The sequence below is a fragment of the Anopheles ziemanni genome, chromosome 2 (genome assembly GCF_943734765.1).
Source record: "Anopheles ziemanni chromosome 2, idAnoZiCoDA_A2_x.2, whole genome shotgun sequence".
Lineage (NCBI taxonomy): Eukaryota > Metazoa > Arthropoda > Insecta > Diptera > Culicidae > Anopheles > Anopheles ziemanni.
The window spans coordinates 59,848,408-59,871,687 of NC_080705.1; the positions used below are offsets into that span (position 1 = coordinate 59,848,408).

The following is a 23,280-nucleotide window of genomic DNA, read 5'->3' on the forward strand; positions in this document are numbered from 1 at the left end:
GGTGTGTTAGGGCCGTAGAGCTAGAGAGTTGTCACACGGGAAGCATCGCAGCGGGTTGTGCGATGCGTGTGAATTCATACATATCAAGTGGGTGGTGTTTCGCCTGCAACCCATCACGAGCGTCGTACTTTATCCCGATTACCATATTCGACGGTGGAATCGGCGCTTCTTCGGAGTGATAGACGATCGATGATGAGGAGGAAAAGCTCTCGCAGCAATCCTCGTACCACCAGGCACGTCGTTTTGTCATGTGATTGAAATGTGAAGCGCTCTAAACGGTCCGTTTGCCATTTAAAGAGTTCGGTACGCCTAAACCCCCCTGCGAGACACCCACAAGAACACAGAAGATCGAATGAATGGAAACGGATCAAGTTTATGCTAGTGCACATCTACCGTAACCGTTCGGAGGGTTTATGTTTCAGAAACACTCGCACGGAGCTCGATGTCATACGTCATGGAAACGAGGTAAACAACATAAATCGCAACCTAACGGTGGTGGTAGGTCCAGTGCTGTGAGAGCATGCTAACGATGTAAGCGACCGTACGCAACGATACGATGGTGATGGCTTCTAATGGCTTGAAGCCTGAACCAGTCTGTTTCGCACAAGCGATTTCGATCGAAGCCGATGGGGTTCGAGGGCAAATAAAGGGGCGGCTATGCTCGGTGATGATTAATACTTGGCAATTATCCAACAATTAATTCGATAATTATGCATGGAAAGGGAGTTGCTTCAAATAGCATAATTACTACACTTGTGTTTGCATTTAAAGAGCTTTTATTGCCGGTAGGACATGGTCTTGAGTGCGCAATTGTTCATGTCGTTTCGTTCAATTAGTAATTCCAATCGATTGTGGAAATGAGTATTCAAGTATATCTCTTACATGTGTCATTGCAATTTATAATTTGTCAATCAAGATTTTTTTCTTTTGTTTCTATTGCTTTAATTTTTTTCAAATGAGAATTTCAATTAAATGAACAAGTGAAGACTTTTGAACGTACCATCCGTGTGCTTTTCTATTCCAGGAATATGATTCTTCATAAATTTTGATTCTCAGAATGATAACGATCGTTTCGATACGGTTGGTTGAGGGCGAACTTCCTCTAAAACTCTAGTACAGACTCAATTTAAATCATAACTCTTCGTTTTGTTGCAGAGTTCCATCCTTTTACAGTCCAAACGGTTGAGTGAAGCCGTATGCAAAACTGGAACTACCCTGCAAAAAGCATTGCAATGCATATGTCCTTGAATTTTATAGGCAAACTCGTCTGAAATGGCCACTGCAGTTCAGAAGAGTTGCTTTAGTTCGGTAACGAATTTTGCTGGTCTGTCGTGCACGAGAAAATCGGATCTGGAAGTTGTGTGTTTTATTTTTGGTGCTCCATGTAGCACATCTGCTCTGGTGTCCAAGCATCGTCGAAGCGGTCAGGAAGATAGACTTTTCGTTTTGCGCTCGCGAGAATTCCGCGTTCAAATAGTGCAGTTCCGACAACTGGACGAGAACTGCATAGAATAGATTATTCATGCAGGTTTAGCCGTGATGCACACCGGCAGCGCTGGCCCAGAACCCGGCCGATGGTCATAAAGTAATGGGCATTATCAGCTAACCGGGTTTGCATGGGCAAACAAACCCTTCCTTCTCGATTTGGTTCTATTTTTGTACCGGCGGTGATACAATATGCATATCTTAAAGACTGCTTTGTACACCGCCTCACGGTAGTGGGTAAATATTGTACCAGTTTTCGTGCTTGTCCATAAAACCAGCTGAAGCTGCCCAAATTTATACATGCCCGACTTCATCAAAGTACATATTGATCGATTTATCCGACCAAAAACTATGCTGAAGTTATATTTAATTCGTCGATTTGTGCCATATAGAATGATTATTACAAATAGTATGTATAAAAAGAGCGTATGTGTGCACTTCTAAAATTCAATATTTTATAATAAAAGTTTCACTAGTCCTCTCTCTGACGATCGTGCTATATGGCAATATGCTGTCCGGTCTTCTTGATTCTTATTTTAAAATCTCGTTGGGACCTCCAAAAATAAGACATCCACGCAGAAAACATCCATTCGGAGGCTTAAATGTTACGCCCAGCATTGCCACGCTCCCAATAATCTAATTAATAGCCGCAAATTAATCAGACTACAAACTTATAATCCACCCGAAACCACATGAGATACGATCAGCCATTAAAAAGGCCTCCTCGGAAACGCGACATCACGGGAATTCGGGGGCACGTTTGGAATACATTATCCGTCCTTTCCGTGCCACTCCATCTGCTGCGCGGAAGACGTGGGCAAGGTGGTGAATTAATTTGATACCCTTATTTGGTATCGCTTTTTTTTTTATCATCGTCAAAAAATGGATTAGTTAGTTTTAAAAAGTTGTTTTGGAACAAAATTGGGTAAAACGGAACAGGACAAACGAGGAACCGGGTGGAAAGGCCACTTTTTTTAAACGAGTCCACACAAAATGCTGGCTCTTGCACGCGCGTTGTCGCCGTGCTGTGATTTATCATTTTATAATTTTTGCACTTCAGCTGCGCAGCACCACACCAGAGGCTGAAAACTCTTCCACCAAACGTCGGGCCCTGATCGGGCACCATGAATAATTCGTCGGCGGCGATTGCTGCGGTGCGGATACATGGCTTCAGTTTTATGACATCGTCATTTCTGGGCGCAAAATCGAACCTTTTTTTCAATTTCATTTTTAATCTACGATGAAGGCGCAAGGGAAAGCCAAAAGAACAACAGCATACCCAATCGGTACAAACAACTCAGGCGTCACCGGCGCACGGTGTGACCATAAATCTGTCCCGTCAAGTTTTTGAACGCCCGCAATTTGGAGGAGTATGGATCCGCCTTTTTGTTGCCGTTCGATTATGGACGGTTTTGGGTGCCGTGTCACGCTTTGTTGATCGTCGTAAAATATATATCACCATGTATGATACTACCGTAGCGCAAAACAACACGCAGTCCTGGAAGGAGGGTAAGGTTGGTGCGTTCTGAAGGAAGCTGTTGGATCGACAATGTTTACACTTTTTGGCATCCCGCCTCGTTTGTTGAGTCGTGAACTAGAAAATCCATTGCTCCGGGAATATGGGTAAACATAATTTATTCATCTTGCAGTTGACGGATAATTACAAAAACTTATTACATTCTGAAATTAAACGTCAATCGTCCAACGTCAGGTTGATGAATCTGTTTGCTCTGATCAGTATATGAACATATTTACACAACTTTTGTTTGGACTAAACCGGTGAAAATTTATTTTAAACGGTGTATTAAAAGTTAAGAAACCTTACATGAAAACGAAGGGAGAGAATTGCAATTCCTATCGGAATTCTATGCCAACTTTCTGTTCGTTACTCGGTGACATCGTCTACTCGGAAAACGGTGGAGACGCATCACGCCGCGGTGCATACCGGAAGCGATTTAGCAAAGCGGAACGGGTTGTCATAAAATGTGTTCTCATCCTTCGCCTTGGAAATTACTTCTCGCGTATGGAATACGGAATTTAGTTCCGTGAGGATGAAGCAAAAGTTTTGCAATGTGAAGGAGGCAACAAGAGTGCATGGCCGGTTCACGCTCGGGCACTAGCGCAGGGACCAGTCCCTGTTTTATCCTACACAGCGGAAGGATATGCGAGCAGTGTAATGCGAAAGCCGAGGGTCAGTTTGTGCCAGAGTTCCGGGACAAAGTTTTTGTTCCACGTGTTCTGCATTAATAAACAAGCGATTGCATTTGCCGGGGTATCAGTGAAGCTATCGTTTGTTATCGAGCGACCAACTTTGCGTTTAAGAATATCTGTTTTATACAAAAGTTTTTTTTAATATAACAAATAAACATTTGTTAGTTTCATACATTTTTTCTTCCTCAGAAGATTATATCATTTTAAAACACATGTTACAAAATGCAAAATTTAAGTAATCAAGTTTGTTAGAATAAAATTTACGAATGCTAAATTTACAAATACATCGATTGGAATGCTTAACTATGGGGGAATTTCCAGTCCTTTTTTATGGATAGACCTTAACATCGTCAACTTTCATTCCGGGATCGAATGCTCTATACTTCTGTGTGACTAAACGGATAAATATTTCCCAAATTTTCTTCTCTTTATTGTACTCCTCCAGCATGGAAAAGAAAACGGGTCCTTCTGCGCTCCTGCCGGTCGCATTCCTCCGGACCTGAGTCATTCGCCAGCAGCTTTTGTTCTCCGAAGTTAAACATCGGAATGGAATGTGTTTTATTTTCCGAGTCATTTCCTTCGCTCGGTTTTCAGTCACCACCAAGCAGCAGGCTTATCCACCGATCGCCCGGTTTGTTCTTGGTGGAATATTCTTTTCCAGTTTTCAAACGATGAAGATCCTTCTGCGTTTGATTGCTTTCAACGCCTCGCATCTCGGGGAGGTTTACCATTTTGTTGTTCCGTAAACGACCCCCAAGTCACAACGTACCAATGCAATGCACGTTCGGTGTTGCGTATAATTTGTTGAGGATGCTTTCTGACTTTTACCGTCTTGTTTCTACAAGCCCATGAGCGTTGTGCCGGCATTGTTTGTGGCAATAAAAGCAAATGTGTAGAATCAATTTGGTAGAATATTGAATCAGATGGAATTATGCATGGAATCTTTATCGCTGAGGATGTTTGGTTGGGATTTCTACTCGTAACGGAATATGCAACTTAACCGGACGTTCTTGGAAGCTTCCTGTATTTAAACAATATTAACCTACACGAACATGTCGGGATAATACTTCTTACTATACCGTAGGTCTGTCCAATTTTTTATTATGTAAGTAATAACAAATCAATAAATTCCAGCCGATCACCAATCAGCTTTCAATAAAGTTCGATCGTCGTTGTAATTGTTTTGTTGTTTTAAAACTGCATTTCAATTGTATATTGCATTGAAGTGAATTATCACGAGTTACTACTGGTTATTGGTACAGGAATTTTCTAAGAGATAACCTGGGAGCTGACCTCGAGGTTCTGATTTTATTAAATTTTCTGAGTAATGTTATGTTACTAGTTATTAAATTTTCTGAGTAATTTCACCGGTAGTGGCTCGGTATGGGTTTTGCCGAGAATACTGTTTTAATTTGAGAATTATAAAATTTACACGCTAAATTAAGCTGATACGACTGATTACTGTATTGTCGTAGTTCTTGTTTTGTGTTGATTGCTTAGCCGTGAAACATACTATGAGAAACAGAAGTATTTATGGATCAAATAATTCCAAATGAACACTTTCAGAAAACTTCCGCGTTCTTGCATAACAACCCTTCTCCTTTGTTTGAAAATCAGTGACCTTTTAAACCATTTCTAATCCATTTTCATCCACTTTATTGCAGATTACCTGCTCCAGCTAACGCGGCAATCCGAGAACAAAACGCTCATCCTGTTCTCGACCGTCTACAGCAAAATGTCTCCTCTGTCTCGCGAACCGATCCGTGAGCTGTACGAAACGATCCGGCTCAGTCTGGTCGCCTCGGAGCGGTCACCACCGACGGGCGAGGACCTCGCGTTCGTCACGAGCAAATTTTTCCGCAATCTGTTCCCGGTCGCGTACCACCACGCGATCCACTCCGACATCCTGCACGGGTCGGAGCGGGGCGAACGGACCGGTTCCCCGGCCGAGGCCGGCAACCGGGACTTCCACAGCGACTACAAGAACTGCCTGGTGCACACGTACACGGATCTGAAACCGTTCGGCATGGTTCCGCAGCAGCTTGCCGGATCGCTCGTGTCCACGGTAAATGCGGCCAGCGTGCTGCTCCGGGCGCTCCGCGAGGGTGCCGAGGTGCTGCTGAAGCTCGAAGAGGTCGGCGTATCCGCGCCGAGCTGTCGGAAGGCGCTGCTTCGCATGAACTACTGTGGCAGCTGTAAGCGGTACAACCACTTGCACGCAAAGCCATGCTCGGGTCTTTGCCAGAACGTGATGAGGTAAGTCTCGGCGGCGATGATCTGCGGGAAGCGAACAAACCCAATAATGCCATCTTCTGCCCACAGGGGCTGCCTAATCGAGTATGTCGGCGCCCTCAACAAGGGCTGGTCGACTTTCACGGAAGCAATCGTGCCGCTGATCAGCAACGTCCGCTCGACGGTGGACGGCATCGAGGCGGAGATCAAATCGCTCGACGCGAAGCTATCAAACGCCATCATGCACGCGATGGAAATCGGACCACAACTAGAGAAACAGGTAGGTGCGGGCGGGCGGGGTAACCACGTGCCATTAGCAGCCAGTCGAAAAACGCAACAATTTGTGCTGAATGGGACGAAACATTTCGCACCGATTCGAACGGCGAGCGATGACCTTTTTAATCGCTGACGGTTGGTTTCTCAGCTATCGGGGAAAACCATGGAACGGCATAACGTTATAATTCGCAGCCCTTTTTGCACCGCTCCATTCGTTTGTTGCATCAGCCAAAATGGGCGTCAGCAGAAATTGTCACTCGAATTCGTGTGCAGCAGTGCACACAGTACGCATTACGTTTATTGCCCCAAAGAGTCTGACTGTTTTATCAAGCTGAAATAGAAATTCACAAATGAAGCTTTTTATTCTCACTAATTTTAATCCCTTAATGAGCTCTTTTCATGAGAAACAAAACTGATCTAAGCACAAAAAGCTACTTGATTGGGGAAAAATACCGCATAGCTTTCCAAAAATGCTATCATTCAGCAATGTAGAGTATTATTTGCCCAATTTCACTATCGTAATCAAGTTTTCGCTATCAAAAAATTTTTTTTTTATCAAATGAGTTTATGATTTTCGTTTCCATAGACAACTTTTGAAATTTTGCAAAAACTTAAAACAAACCAACGTACAGAAAACCAAGAAAAACATTTTATAAGAGTAAACAGGTGGATGGTATAAAAAAATGGCTGATAAATTTAAATCGTTCGATAGAGCTAAAAAAAATACGACGTTCAAGAACAGTCGTGTGATTTTTATGGACCAATGAGCAATTTTTGACGGAGTAGCAACATGAAAAAAAAAACGGAGTTGTCGCGTCAGAAAAAGTAAAAAATGAATCTGCACCGTTGAATGAAAAGAGTGCGCATCGGAGCTGACCGTGTGTTATCGAAACACCGATTTATGGAGTTTACGTGGTAGAAAATAAAGCATAACATTGACAGCAAAACAAGAAAAAAATTGATATGGGTTCATGGCCCTCTCGTTTGTTTGTAAATTGAATATCCTAAATTCAATTATACCCTTGGTGTGGTGTTTTTCACCACACATTTTCATTTGTCAACATCTATTCCTTAAACTAACCGTGCTCTTCACATGTTGGTAAAAGTGAAATTGATGTTTGTAATTAGATAAAAGCGAGATTGGTATACTCTTTGGTATATAATATTATTGGCATGCTCTCGATGGTGATTTTTGCGAATACGTTTGGCAACGCTCACTCAAACTAATAACGTGAATGCAAAACAACGCTCAGTTGACTAGCGATAGAATGAAATATACATTTTCATACTCTCAAACAACTTTCCCATACTGAGACCGGATGGCAAAGTTAGGACGAACTTTCATAGAACTACGTTTTGAAGCGATTGTTCATAAAACTCCGGCTTTAAAGTGGCTGCCGAGTAATGCCGATGATGACTCTCGGCATTGTTGTTGATGGAGTTTCGAAGGGAACACCCGAAACTAATCAGGAAGTCGGCGGAATGCGCAACGGGCGTCGAGAGATTATTTTATACGACCTCGCTCCGACATGTAATAGGTTCTCCAGCATCCAGTTGAAAGCACTGTGGTAACAAGAAACACACTCACTCTCCAGTAGCTCTGCCTTCGCCTTCAGTGGTGGACCTCGTGGGCTGTCGAGTACAGTGCCAGAGTGCGCCAGATGAGCAGCGCTGGCGGAGTAGGTAGAGGTCGCGGACCTGTACCGTGGGTAACAAGCGCATAACATATGTTTAATTCAGTTTAAACGAGTGCTTTATCGTTCTCGAGAGATGGAAGCTGAAATGCCGGGACCGGTAATCGGTCCTCAAACACGGAAAGGGGTAAGCATGTGCTGGTCTAGTGGCGACCGCCATGTAGAGATTCCTCTACCTTAGAGCAGAACTCCACGGACATTGGTGTACCATTCGGTTTGCTGGACGTGGTTTTGTTGGCTGTCTCTCGTGGTCTTGTTGTATGTGCATATGACCAGGTATTGCTCTTGGTGACTATAAAATCTCTCAACTCCGCCGCTCGCTTTCCCTCGTCGCGTTTTGTGCAGCGTCGTGAAGGCACTTAATAACTATGTTAATAATAAATTTACCCTTTAGTTTCGAGATGTTTTTGTTGGGATGAAGTTGTTCTTTAATAAGGCATTACGACAATAAATTTGATTTGAAATGTGTTAAATTGTAATGCTTTTAACATTATTTTCACTCTTAATCTTGCATTCTACATTTTATCTTCTGTACCTTGTATGCGCAATCGGTACCGCCTTCGAAAACTCGTGTGCCTCAACTAGTCCGGGCACGAAACTGCCGTAAATATTTGCCAAACTATTGGTAATGCTACTCAAATCACAATCAACGACCCGCGACGTGCCATACATTATTCGTACCGCGGGCCCGGCAACCCCAATGTTCGACGGTGAACTAATCCCACCGACGCCTGAGTCATCCCGGCAGGGTCGACTTGCATGAGACTCGGATGAGTAATCGTCATCGTCAAAAACCCAACGCGCTGTCACTGGTCACATGCTAATCGTTCCTAATTGTGGTCGTTATCCGAGCATTAGTTTTTTGTTCGTCGGAAAGCTGATGAAGCGATCGTGCCTGGGAAAACGAAGTTTCATGCATTGTTGCTTCGCTGCCTTCTTTTGTCCACCGCAAGGCAAACTTTATCGAGCATCGTTATGGTTTTGAGAGTATCGCTGAGAGGACTTTTGCCGCCAATATTCCCCACCTCGTACCGGCGATGAGGTCACTTGGAAGCGCTTATCTAAACTGCCGTCCATCTGAGAGGCAGAACGTGAACGATCGCGCACCGAATGGATTGAGGGTGGGTGGCTCGAGCCACAGCAGACCTTGAAAGAAGGTCCCCTGAATGTCTCGATCCCGGGTGAACCCCGCGGTCGATGCTCACGCGCCCGGTTTGCAGATGTTGGCGATGTAATGAATTATCTCCGTTCGCTCAAGTGTGCCTCCGTGGATCGGGGGAAGGTTTCAGCAGGCGACTTTTGCAATGCTCCAGCCCAAAAATCATCCAATCAAGTGTGGACCCACCCTACACTCGACCAAGATGGTGACTTGAGGTGGAGGCAGACGGAAAACTTCAACCGGCAGCTCTTCAGTGCTTTGTCCACACGCTGAGACCGCATCTTAAGCACATGGAGGGAAGACAAGTTCTTCGTACGCGGAGTGGACGAGCTTCTCGTATGCGGTCTCGCGCTCGCCGAAGACGTTTGCAACGGAAACATTTTTACATAAAAAGCCATGCTTATGACGGTGGTTCTTTTCTTCGCTTTGGCTTTGCCCGCACGGTTCCCCTATCCTCCCCCTTTTTCGGTGGAGTTGCCTCAAGAGAGGCAATGCAGGTCCATGCAGTCGAGACCAGACAGTTGGTGCTGCTTGATCGCGGAAGTTTATCTGGGCAAATTCCGATCCGCGTAGAAACGGAGGAAAGGCGTAAAAGTTCTCGAGAACCCTCCTTGCAGCTTTCATTGCATCCAATTCAACGTGATTAGTTGAAAGGATGTCGTTCGATGCGATGTGTGATACATTTTATAAAAGAAAATTGGGTTTATTTTTGGTACTGTTTTTCATTTGGCCTCTAGAAAATTATATAATCAGACATTGGGAAATATTTTTCATAAAAGGAAATACTCCACTGTATTACACCTTAATTTAAAATCGAAATAAATTTATACGTTTTTATTTTTCATATGCTTTTACGTTGTTATCTTCATTACGCTTATACCTACACATGTTTTAGATATTTAAACGGCACATGCTCCCTAAACGTTCCTGTTGTTGATGTTTGTTCCAAAGCTCGTTTCCGATTAGCTCTTATTTATACCTATCTTCCCTAGGTTTCAGCATGTGTTTTTTCCATCGTCTACCTCTGCTGACACGTCTCTTTCGCCTCTTAACTTTCCCATCGTCCAGTTTCTTTTCTTTTCCATTCATTCACTTTCCTTGCGCGACACTTTGTCTCTGTTTGCTCGCTCCGCGGGGCAAGGAAAGAATTTTCGAATGCATCTTGCGCTCAAACTCTCCTCGAAGAGGCTTTTTTCCCTCTCCGTTCTGGAAGATGCGAAGAACATGTTTGAGGCGAATCGGGTACGTGGTGGTTGTGGTGTGTACGAGCTGCCGATCGGTTGAACCCCCTAAAGCCAGTCACTCCAGTACCCCCCCAGGTACGGGACGAAGGTAGAGCCGGCCGAGGTTCGGCTCACATTCACATTCTTAGTCATCCGTTGGCCTCGCGAGATCGTTTGCTGCATGCCGCCCTGCGTCCTGTGCACGAGATCTTTCATTCCATTTCCTCGACGATCGTCGTCCGATTGGCTTATTTAAAGCTCATTGCGTCATGCACATACAAAACCGTACGTCGGTGCCCGTGTGTGTGCGGAGGCGCGAGAACGCCAGAGATTCCGGAGAGCGACCGTCCGAACCGAGGGATTCAATTTCTCGTTAAGTGTTATTGGTCAAAGTAATAAAACACACATAAAACAGGTTTAACTGGATTTTTTAAGAATCAGAAACACATTCTTCCCCGGATTGCAGTTTTGTTCTTCAGCGGGTCGCGCTTTCGCACCCTTGTCCTTTACTGGCCTCGCAACTTTTCTCGTTTCCGTGCAGGCCACGGACACTGCAGTTTGTAGCTTCAAGCCGTCCTGACAGCCCACTTTCCATCCTTCGCGTGTGTGCATGTTTTGTTTAAAGGTCCGCATTTCGGAGAATGTAAGAAACAATGTTTAAGGAACAAAAAAGGAATGGAAGCTGTTGGTGTACGAAAGGAAATAGGCCGTTTATCCGTTTGTCTTCTTTCACGATATTTCTATTTCCAATATTTTCCCCTGAGAATGAGTTCTAATAGCAAAGTATTGACCGATGAATCATCACAAAACATTTACTACCCGTGTTTGCTTACGAGCTGGTCAGATGCGTTAATTTTTGTTTTTTCATTGTTTTTGTCTTTCTTTATATTCTATTTCGAAAACACTGGCATCGTGAAGATCATAACTACTTGTTCCATTGTGTGTTTTTCTTCATTGGCTTATGCTTTTTACAAAGTGTTTATTTTTAGTTCTTCTCATGATGATTTAAATTTCATGGGCTTATTTGTGTTTGGTATTTGATTCTATTTTGGAATTTAGGCTTGTTTTGCGCAAAGCTCATCCAATTGACTTTCCTTAACGTTTACTGCATGCGTTTGTAAATGCCCAACAAGCCTTCGTTTTTTTCCTGAGTTATTTCCCTTTTGGCGAAGCTGCGCTTTTGTTTCTTCCGCCTTCTTTACGGCTGTCTTCTCACGTTGATCGTTTGTTCAAGTTGTTTTTTTTTATTCCCGTCCGTAACTTTTTATTATGTCTTTCGCTATCTTCACGCTTTTCATTCCCTGTCGTTTGATATTTCTCCGTTGGTATAGGTGGGGCTTGGGTTTTCTTCCGTCCCCGTTTTTCTGTTTCTCCTTGACGAAGAGATCTTCCCATCTCTCACCCTACGCTACCGCCACCGGGCAGCAGAATCGCCATAAACATTCCATACCTTTTATCGAGTGCCTCCTATCGATTCTCTCGGTGTGACGGCAGCTAAATTGGCGCCTCGGTTGAAAAGCTTCCCGAAAAACGCAACAGTTTCATTGATCAACCGTTTTAAAAATATGGATGAAGTGTTGCAGCGAGCGGGGTTCTATTCGAAATATGCCATTAACGATGTTGTAATGTTCACTTACACGTTTCATTACGCGCCAATCAAATTCATTCGCTTCCCCGCGATCTCCTTCTGGTATGAAGTTGTGTGCTTGGTATGCTACATTCATTGCTGGTTATATAAATTAAATTGTTTTTTGTGTGCAATTTTTCCAAAATTAGCATTGTTTTAATATTGTAGCTGGTTTACTATGTTTAAGTATTTGATTAAAACTATCGTGACGATTCTTAGATAAATTATGACAATCGGTAATCGGTCTTTTTTTTGTGCCATGTGATGAAACTTATTTATCATTGACATTTTAGTCATACAAATAGACATACAAATTTCAAATTATAAAATATTTTATCGCTTTTAAAAAGTGTTTATTGATTTTTTGATTAATACTGTATACATTGTTACTAAACTTAAACCTATTTTGATGATCGGAAGATACGTCCTCAACAAGCAGAGACACATAAAGCTGCAACACGCTTCTTGAACGATATCATTCTAATGACATTGTCAAATATTAAATCAGATCCAACGTCTTATAACTGTACTTGGCCTCTGCCAAGTAAGCTTTTCGTGCGTTGTTTGCCAGTGTGTTAATGTATGCAAATTGTACTGTTTAAAATGCCACCACTTGGGGAGATATATCCAGATCGATTTGCTTTGAAAACCAGTTCCAGGCCACTTTGTGTCGAGTAGACCGGTGGGCTGGAAAACCCCTGCATTACGTTCTCATCACACTCAAATTAGAAGCGACAACATTGGAAGTGAGGCAGGGTAAGGCATTGTAACAATAGGTGGACGTTTACAAACCTATTACCATAATAGTTTTGAGGAGTTTTGCTCCCGTCGACGATAATAAAGTTATCTGGTTAAAGTGAAATTAATTATGTGTCTTAGTCTGGCCATAACCAAGCCAGTTCGTTTACTTATTACAGATTTGTATCGCAACACATAGCTAGATGCATACCCCATGCACACATACAGACACGCGTCTTTTAAGCGCTTCCTGGCCCATACCGGGCCAGATCATCCTTTTGGGTTTCCATGCTCACATCGGCGAAGGTTGACAGAACAAAACGGAACGAAACGAATCCGAACGAAACAATTGCACTGCCGAACAAAGGAAAGGAGCGAAGGACATCGGCGACGGGCCGGACAGGGCAGGGGCGAGCCTTCTTCGCACCCAGCATCAAACCAGAAGTTTAAACCTGCTGAAGAAGTCATCCGTCGCGTCTGGCCGCACCGTCGTTTCCACTTTCGGTGTGGGTCTTCTTGCCTTCTTCTCTTCGCCGTCGTCGCTTTCGCGGCCAACATTCTTCCCGGACCAACTTGACCACCCCGGCAGCGAGCTTGTGGTGTGGCCTTTTCTTCACCCTCCCCACCCCGGGGATGCGTGTGTGTTCGGCGGCTTCGTGCCGGGTACCGTCTCCTTCTCACACGCCCGAGGTAGCTTTTGGAAGAGTTAGTCCTAAGGCAATATATGTATATCCCACACTGTGGCCAGCGTTCCCCTCTGCCCGCTCCGTCCGCTGCTGCATTTTCGGCAAACTATCAATGGGAAGTGAAGAAACCGAGGGACGAAGTGGGGGACGTTGGGTTGGGGTGGGTGGGGCTACGTCAGTTTCCTTTTCGGAGCACATTCCTCGTGGGCCTCCGTGTGTCTGGTTCGGTTGGGTCGAAATATTTTGCACAATCCAGGAATCCCACCGGTTTGCTGTGGGGTTCACTTTGTCCGCCATCCAACTGATGTTACCCCTCGGATACGGCTCCTCCTCCCCCCCTCCCCTTGCTGCAACAATCTTCCCGCACACATTCTATGCATTGCCGATGCCGCTAATTCTCCGTCTTTCTTTATCGCTGTTTTATCGTATCCTGCTGTTGAGACTCATCTTTCTCCCAGGCTCGCCCGGGTCGGTGTGCAGGTTTTAAAAAGATATCCCGAAAAATATCGCACTGTTTGCGGCGGTGGTGTGTTGGTGTAGTCTATTTGCACGCTACAACCGTTTGGCCATTTTCGAGACCAAGCAAATCTCGCTCGCGTTACAACATTTCACGGATTCCTCGAGCGTCGGCATCGACTCCCTGGAGTCACCGTGACTTATGAGTAGCTGATTGCATCTTCGTTGGATGTCGCTGAAGCTTGTCTGATGCTTGCCCCCAGTTTATTTATCGCAAGCAGCTGGAATAAACGATCGCCAGCCGGTTCGGGGCACTTAATAATGGGGTTGTTCTAATCGATGTATGATTTGCGACTGCACGAGGCGAATCCACCGTCCAGCACACCATTACGTAATACTTGGCCGAGCGATGGCCGGTGGCCGTTTGCCAATCACCTAATGATAGGTTTTATGTCCCGTACCGCGACGATACCCTAAGTCACCTTGAACTTTGAGTTATTTTTGTTTTTGCGTGTTTGCGCACTTCTTATCGACTGCCGGGTGAATCCGAAAATCAATTACCGCTAAAGGTCACACCGAAGAGGTGTGAAGAATCGCAGTGACTTGGTGATAAAGCGGGCACACAAAAAACACAATCCGATCGTTCCGCTAGTAAAGATCGGGAGCAAAAAACCAGGGAACTTTAGCGTTTCGGGCGCATATTCTGGATAAACGGCTTGCACATTTTTGCATACGAAATCATCCTCATCGTTTAGCAAGAACGGCTCAGGATGTGGGAGCCCATGATGTGGCCGAATCGGTGGGGTTTTTGACCAGTTTGACATTGCGCAACGCTTTATGCACTGTCATTTGTGGGCTGCGCGCTGCGTGAAGTTTTTACGCGTCACCTCGTGTCCTTCTTATGACATGGCAGGATTTTTATATTTTTTTTTCTCCCGTCACAGATCAGCTCTGCATCCACTAATCCTTTTGAAGCCGATTAAATATGTTTTTTAGCGGAGTTAAATTTATTTAACAATCAAAAAATCCTTCGAGCACACTCCAGGGGTCACTCGGGATGGTTAATGGATTATCGTCTTCGTCGAGATGACCTTCAACAATTAAGCTTTATGAATATTTCATTAATGCATCTTTAAGTACCATATTCTCTTTTTAATGGGATAAACAGTATTTATGAATGTTTAAATGTGTTTTATCATCGACTTTCATGTATATTTTGCACTAGTTTGACGCTCCGGCGATGATGAGAAAAGAGTTATGGTTTAATTTTAATAGTTACAATAACGGCATATTTAAAATGGTAGATTTCCCCGTGTTGTATAAACCATGTTGTATAGCATTGATGGATACACCTTCACATATGTGTACATGCTTGTTTTGTTTGTAAAACTGAGTTTCAATTATAAAGTTTATATGAATTTATCGTAAAATAGTGATCAAACAATTCTTTAACAATATCTGCAGAGCTTAAACGTAATGTGTGTAAAGTGGCAGCATCGATGGTTCAGTATTTTTAGTGTACACAAAAGTCCATACATAAAAAAAATATATATAATAGATTTGATCATGAATCCAGCTGTGTTTGTGGTTCAAAAGCAACAAGTTCAAAGTGTCATGATCATTCGAATCGTTAGCTGCACGATGGTATAAAATAAATTCACTCCACTGCGGGAAAACATTAGATAAGCTGGTTTTTTGCGCTCCGGGAAAAAGACAGCGGCGATCGCTTTTAAGCACTCGAAGTGCTTTTTACCGCTCCGCTTGCAAACCGCTGTGCTTATCGTTTTCTTCTGCTGCTCGCTTCCACACACATGATGATAAATGATCGCATTTCGTGAGAATTTCCGAAAAAAGCCGCCAACGAACGCACCCGGACACATTCGCATTCACCAACGAATGGAATTTAATCCACCCTTTGCTCTCCCGTGCGGAGCTGATCCTCCTCGATCGCGGCTGGTTTTTCATGGCCAGCTTCGTCTTGCGCATTCGTTGGTGCTCTGTTGTTGTCTCTGCCACTCGCTGTTTCGCCTCCGGATCGCATCTCCGTCGGCCAGGGTCAGCCCGGCGTGGCCGCGTGGCCGTCGATCGATGGAAAATGAAGGAACGCCCGATAAACGGCACCGGAATGGAGCAACGGTGGAAAATTGGAAGCGAAGTGTGAGAAACGTTAGCCATGAATCACTACTTCTTCTTCTTGTGATGCTGTGTATTTTCGACACGACCGAACCAACGACGCAGGGAGGAAAATATGTTTGAAGAAGGGTGGAAAAAAAAAGGCAAACAAACGCCTCCCGCTCGCCCTTCCGCCGCTGGCCAACCCCGTTCTCATTTGATTACATTCCACGTTTTCGGCTCGTTGCTTCGTTGATTGCTGTTGCTGACTTTATCGTTACTCCTTTTGGGAGTTCGAAGGGCCATGTCTCATCCCAATCTTCCTGCCCGCGCCCCGATGATGTGCATGTGTGTGTGTGTGTGTGTGTGTGTGTGTGTTTGGAGGTGTTCTGGTTGTGATACACACTAATCATTTCTTTAACATCGTCCGTTTATTTTCACTTTTTTTCCTCCTTCGTACGCTTCGGCAGTCCCCGTTTATGTTACACTCGACTTCCTACTGTCGTGCTATGACTCCCTGTTTCCACTGCTCCGGGTGTATTTAGAAATATTTCCTACTCCCGGAGTGGGTTGTCTGCGGTGGATTTTTTATGTTTTCATTATTGGCACACTGGAAAAGGAATTTAACGGAGTGAACCAAGAGCAAAAGCTCCGACACAGGAATGCAACAAAATTTCACAACTTATTTGTGAAAAGCTTTTCCGATGCAGGAAAACCTGTTATATTGTCCTGTGAGCATTTTAAAAATGAGTGTGCAGCCCGAAGAAATCAGTCGATGAGTTAGTTTGTTACCAAATTTTCTTCACATTCCAATGCACCCTGGATCGATCCGGTGATCAACATCCGGTGGTTCCAAGTGGTCCAAAGCTCGTCTAGTTGGTATGACCCTTCGGACGTGTCAGTTTCCCGACGACAATCCCAAGCGATCGTTATCGTTTCAGTGGTGGCCGGTGGGAAAACGGAAATGGTACCTTTTACGGCGCTAAATGGGTCCTAGGAACTCAGGAATGCGGTACGGCAGCGGCAAGCGCTGGCGAAGGGAAAATTATGATGGGCAATCGCCGGTCCCCGGCCTTCAGCCCGCCCGTCCGGATGGGCTTAGGACAGCGTGGTGTCGGTCAATCGTCTCAATTCCTCCGACATCATCCGGAGCCGGGACGCGCCTTCGTCTTCGATTGAATGGGAGTGTGGACCGTACCGAGGAACCCGCCCGGCAACAGGGGGAAAAATTTAAAAATAATGAGACAGCATCTCTTTTCCAGCCCAGCGGGGTCGCATTGGGTTGTCTCTCGAGTAGCGGTTCGCTACTCCCGCTCCCGCTCCTGCTGCTGCCGTTTGTCTTTCACGAATCTCTTCCACCTTGAGCGCAGCTTCAGTCGGTCGATTTATGTGTACGCGTGTGTATGTGTGTGTGTGTCGGGGAAGGGAAACAATAAAATCTCCTGATAATCATAGGGTTCGGTTGTGAAGCTTTAACAATCGGAGGGGTTTTCTCGTCCTAGCGGACACCGTCGCTATAGTTTTATGTGCAGTGTGAAGGACCGCTGAATGGTTAAAGATGATCGCCATTTCCCTAGGGCGCACACACATATACCCGCCTACTCCGCTCCGACCACTTCTGCCGGTTCGGCTCTTTGTTGCTCTGTTGTGGTCGAAACCGAAAACTGCACTATCATTCATAACACGCTGAACGGTTGAGAATTTTCGACCAGCTGAGCGGCGACCGCGGTGCAGGAGGAGGAGGTGTTCCGGGACGAGGTAGGAAAATCTATGGGAAGATGATTCCATTGGGAAAAGAATCGATGTTTGTGCGATGAGCTGAGATGAGAGCATTTCGAATAATTTGGATGCTTCGCTAGAAACATGAAACATGCTTCGGAAAAAAAGAAGTCAAAAGAAAATGAAAAGGAACAGATTTTAGCAAATACTAGTAATGGAGACTAGATATCTTGTTCTGTAAATGCATATACAAACTGTGTACTTTTTAAATTAATAGCGATTTTCTATCGTCATATATTGGTTTGTTTGTTTACATCCAGCAATGACAAGTGGAATCTCAACTTGCAAGTATATTTAAACGGTCACATCAGCATGCCTTTTCACAGAGCGTTGTGAGTTGATCTCGAACAAATCGGGTCTTTTCAATAACAAGTAAACTAATCTTTGTTATTTGTCGATAATAATAACAAATTTAGTTTAATTTTGGTATCTATAACATATGAATGAATGCAAACGTCAAAGCAAAACCATACAAACGTCAAAGAGTTAAATTTTATAGGAAACGGCATAGTTTGTCGTTCGCGAACACCTGTTTAACGTTTTTGCTCAAAAAGATTTGTTAGTCAACAACGACTTGCGAGCATCAGTCAAAGTAATGACGTTTCGGTGCGGATAGATCTCGTTCTAACATACGACTTGCAGGCCATCGGACATGGAATTTCATTACAGAACAGAAGGATGACAGTTCTGTTCATGACTTGCACGCTTTCTCGTACCGTACATGAGATCGGTGCAAAAAGATTTTGTTTTCTCGCAAGACTATTACGGCGTGTCGTAAGCGGCGCTGTTGTTTTGGTTTTTATTCGGCTATTGAAACGAGCACCTATAGAATAAGCAATCAAAATCCTACGAAGTTGTAAGTTATCAGACAGAGTTTGCAGACGGCACTTATAGAATGAACAATCAAAATGTGTAGTTAAAATCCAAATGTTTTCAATGGTTGTATGTCGTTCAAAAATATTTTACCAATTCAAGCTGGTCAAGCAATAAAATGTAAAAAAAACAAGTAGAAAATATTGAAGAAAAACATAATCTCACAGCTTGTTAAACTCTGATGCCAGAAATTAAATTCCCGATTTAAGTACCCGATGAGACCCATCGGACCATTTATCGTTCAAAAATTCTGTCATGTGGAGATCTAACATTCCGCGCGGCACCAACACCTATCAGGTTACCGGGCCGCCCGGTACTCGGTTTGACCGGAGAACTCCTTTGTCCTCTCACGCCGAGGGCAGGGGTTAGCGAGTGGATGAGAATAGAAAATATCCTTTCCCACCCCGGACGGACTCCCGTCCCAGAGGGGAAAATGATTAATGAGTATTCAAAGCATCAAGCGAAAAAGCCCGAGAGCCCGAAGCACCGCCGGTGATCGAACGAAACTGAACCAGTAGGGCGAAACGGATGCAAGAAGGTGCCTCGGATTCTCGAAGGCCAACGCTCATGATCGCTCAAGAATTATCAGAAACCTCCGGTCCCCGTATCATCCCTCCACCTCGGGGTTTGGAATGTGTGTGTGTGTGTGTCTTCAATAGGGACCCTGCAAAACCTTATTGGAGAGCAATAGGAGAGCGGCGGCTACCACAGAACACAACATACGCACCCGGTTACGAGTGGAGATCGAAGATAAAAGGACGAAGACGAATGATTCGATCACTGCCGCCGCCGCCGCCGACCGACCGATGCGTCATTTTTGTTTCGTTTCGGTTTTTGATGCTGCGTGCCTTTTTCGTTCGCCTGCGTGACCGTCGGTCAATTGATCGGAATTCGTCGGCAGCCGGTGGACAACAGTCAGGATGGCAGATAAACGAGAAAAGAGATGACTGATCGTGTGTATTCGGTAGGTGACGAAGGTGAGGACGTGCTGAGGATGGGAGGGGTGGCAAGAGAGGCAGCTCCACCAGTTGGACTGGGAGCATAGTTCTGCACGGTCGCCAAAGCACCGACGAGCGCTCACCGTTCTTGTGCATATCTGACTTATTCGGGGAGGAGGAACAAGACGACTCTGATTCCGCCAAAGACAACCCAACCTGGGCGCATCACCAGGCGCGGTTCGCCGTCGCCATTAATAAGAAGTGACACTTTTCAACTTTACCGACGCCCAGCGCAACCGCCCGTGGTTGCCAAAAAAAGTGAAAACCGAAAGCTCTGAAAGCGTTTCGGTGTTCGGTTTCGCCTCGAACTATACCGAATCGGTGTCTGCTCTTCAGGCCAAATGAATAAAAAAAGTATAATAATCAGATTATATCGAAACCTCAAACGGTGGTGGTTAGCGGCCTGTCCCTGTTGTGGTGAAATTCTGGCTCCATATCAGATGCGACTATGGCTGGAGCAGAGAATGGAGTCAGAATAAATCCAACCTGATCATCTCCAGATTTTGGCTGCGGATCGGATAGCGCCGTAGATCCTAATACATGAACAATGTCAAAAAGTACAGAACGAAAAAGTATAGCAAACACGGCATTTCACAAGAAACATCGATCGGCGATCGAAGACAAACAACCGAGTGCGGCTTTTTACGACTTTTCTTCTGGTTTGCCCAACTGTACCAAGCCTCTAGGAAAAGGTTGTAGTGCCCTGATTTGGTATCATATGCTGTCGGTCCCCGTAACCAAGACGCCACCAATGCCAAACTAAGCTCACGAACTGGCCGTGGCGTAAAAGAACTGTTTCAAGCAAGCCGCTAATTTTGGAATATCTGAATCTGGGCCGTTAACAGTCAAAAAGCGAAATGAAGCCATAAATTATCTGCAGCACTCTCAGACCTAGCGGGCTCCAGCGGGCGGGGTATCCGTCGATATCGCCGGGTGCGCAATAAAAAACAAGACTAGTGTCACCGTGCATAACACGATGCTAATGATATTTTATTACAGCCCCCGGGCCTGGAGGAACGTACGTACGAGCTGTGATTATGCAAAACGCATAAAAGATTCCACCGGGATAGGAACAGCGCCGGCCGATCCGGTGGGAATGTTCGATTCTTCGCTAGGGAACCCCTCGAAACGAAAGCCGCCAACAGGACGACGATGGTTAAAACAAACCCAAAAACCTTTAAAAGTGTAGCCTAGGATTCCCTTCCCTTGTTTGTCGTGCCGACCAGATTCCACCATTGGAGACAACCTGAGCAGGAGGAGGTATGTCGGCCGGTTGCAGTTCTACGCTTCCAGGGTTCTCTTTCGCAACTGACATCAATCATTTTGTGCCAGCGCTTCTAGCGGCGGCGTCAAGCGGACAGGAATTTCCAATGTAGAACAAACACTCCATCGTCTCTACACGAAATGGGATTTTTATTGTTTTCAAAAGTCACCTCGTTTCGGGCGATGGTACGACCACACTCTACACTTGCGCATTTGACATAAAAGCATCTAGGGTAAAGGCAGTCGCTTTGTGTTTTTGAAATGAACATTTCTCACAAGCGCTTCCATGTAGTGCGAGCTGGAATCAAAAGGATGGTACGAGTCTGGAAGAAAAATACCATGGCAATAGTTCTATCGTGCTGAGAATTTTCATCTGAATAAGCAATATTCGAGTTTCTACGAACTAAAAGTGACCTCCGAAAAGAATATCTGATTCATTTACTAATTGTTGAATCTTTAGGGCCTATTCCGAACGAAGGCGTCAAAGCTAATCGATCGTATAGCAAATAGACGATCGCCTGAAGTCAGAATCAGTCAACCAGTTTTTTTTCAGTTGTTGTGCGGCATTCACGACAAAATGTTACCCAGTTTGGACTTTAAAATATTGGAATATGTCCTACCTTTAAGTGCTGTAAATGTATATTCTATTGGTTGGAGTTGGTAAAGAGGGTTAGTAGTGTTGTAAAATCAATTATATTTGAACCGTTCAATTCCTCCAATGCTCTTTGGGCATGATTTACTGTGGCCAGGTATGTCCAAACCACTGAATCGTACGCTTTATGATGTTTTCTGATAGAGTTGTTTAATTCCGGAAAGCACTGCACACTATACATTTCTCCATACGCCGGATGGCTTGACAGGAAGATCAGCGGCTTTGTGAAAATCCTTTTTGCAGGTTTTCAGCCACGATATGACGTTCTATAGGAGTTAGGGGACCCCAAAACTTTTAAAATATACTAACAAGCTTCAAAAGCACCCTAAAGTTCCTGGGCTTTTTACCACTCGTCGCCGTCTGGCTTTAAATAACCTTTGATCACGTGGTCCGCGATAAAGTTGGATATTTTAACATGTAATCAAACGTAGTTGGTTTAATGTTTTGGCCACCTCAGTTTCAATTTAAATGATACAGTTGTCAAACTTGTTCTGAATTAAAAAAAAATACTACTCTTTATTTTGTCTTCAACAGAAAGATGCTAGCGTTATCTGTGTTTGCATGAGAAGTCGTTAAAATTTGTCTTTTTTTATACAAACGTTACAGGAAAGTCTAACCAAAACTGTATGGACGCTGGATTCTATTATTTTCTTTAAATTAAATGTGAAACTTTGAATTAAATGTGAAACTTTGACACTTTGAAAGGGTTTTACCTCAAAGAAATAAAATTTCAATCTTTATCCACGGATCCGATGCAGAAAACATTAAGCTAAATGCGTGTTTTAAGGTCCTTTCACCCAACCGTTGCGTTTCTCCCGCGTGGCAGTTGATTTTTCCACACCGGCAAGTAGGAGGGCCCCGCACGGCAATTGGTGCTGATAGGGCATAATTTATGTTAATTGAATGTGCCACCTTGCTAAACGAAACATACAAAAAAAAAATGCCTAACCGGACCGAACGGAAAATCGCACGGAAAAGATAGAAAACATATACACCAACCAAAACAACCAACCGGGCGCTCGTAAATATGGCTTGCTAATGGGAAAAACGCCGGCGGAAACCGTGGCCAGGGTGCTAATGGCCGGTGGCCCCGTGGTGGCGTGACGCGTTGGGGGTAAGAGCAGATATCTGTACCAGCCGCGGAGCAGTGGAAGCCATTTCGAAGCATGGGAACGGAAGTGAGACAAAGGTGGCAGTTTTTGATCAACCAGATGATTTTAGAAGACGAAAATAGCTAGCAGCTTCATGCATCGCTTAGTAGTGAAGTGTATGGAGATAAGTTTCAATGAAATTCATTTTCAACTAAAATTTTTTCCACCGTGGGAACGTCCTCTAATAGCGGAATATTTCCACCGATCCTTCATTGGAAAATTGATCCGTTTGAAATAATACCGGGTGATTGATTTAATTATAGCAATTGAACAGGAAAAAATGATTGCAAACGCCACCGATTGGATCTCGATGATGCTTTATGGTCTTTTTCTAAAAATAATTCTGCCGGAAATAATTCACCTCCCCCCCGTTCCCAAGCTTCCTCACGCCGGGGGAACGGATCTCCAACACCGGCGAGTGATTTTGTACTATCCCGGGCATAAATCACCCGGGATTGTTATGAAACGTACTTAATCCATCACCTTTGCAATCATCATCATCAGCATCATCCTTGCGGCGCGCAATCATCGCGTGCCCCCGAAACCGGCATTCCGGAACGCGCGCGGCCCCACGTGGAACCGGGGCCTGGGCGTTGCGCAATGTTTACGCGTGCCACCGCGTGTTTGTCTGAGCATAAATCTGATTTATGTTCACACTCGCGCAT

General features: G+C 44.5%; 1 protein-coding gene across 1 annotated transcript in view; it reads left to right on the top strand.

The window, feature by feature from the left end:
• LOC131290780 (division abnormally delayed protein) overlaps positions 1-23,280 on the top strand; it is a 118,185-nt gene that overhangs the window by 89,237 nt on the left and 5,668 nt on the right. Inside the window, exons 5-6 of the mRNA XM_058319958.1 lie at positions 5,361-5,952; positions 6,019-6,208. Of these exons, the coding sequence (XP_058175941.1) occupies positions 5,361-5,952; positions 6,019-6,208 (782 nt within the window). The remainder of the gene's footprint in view (positions 1-5,360; positions 5,953-6,018; positions 6,209-23,280) is intronic.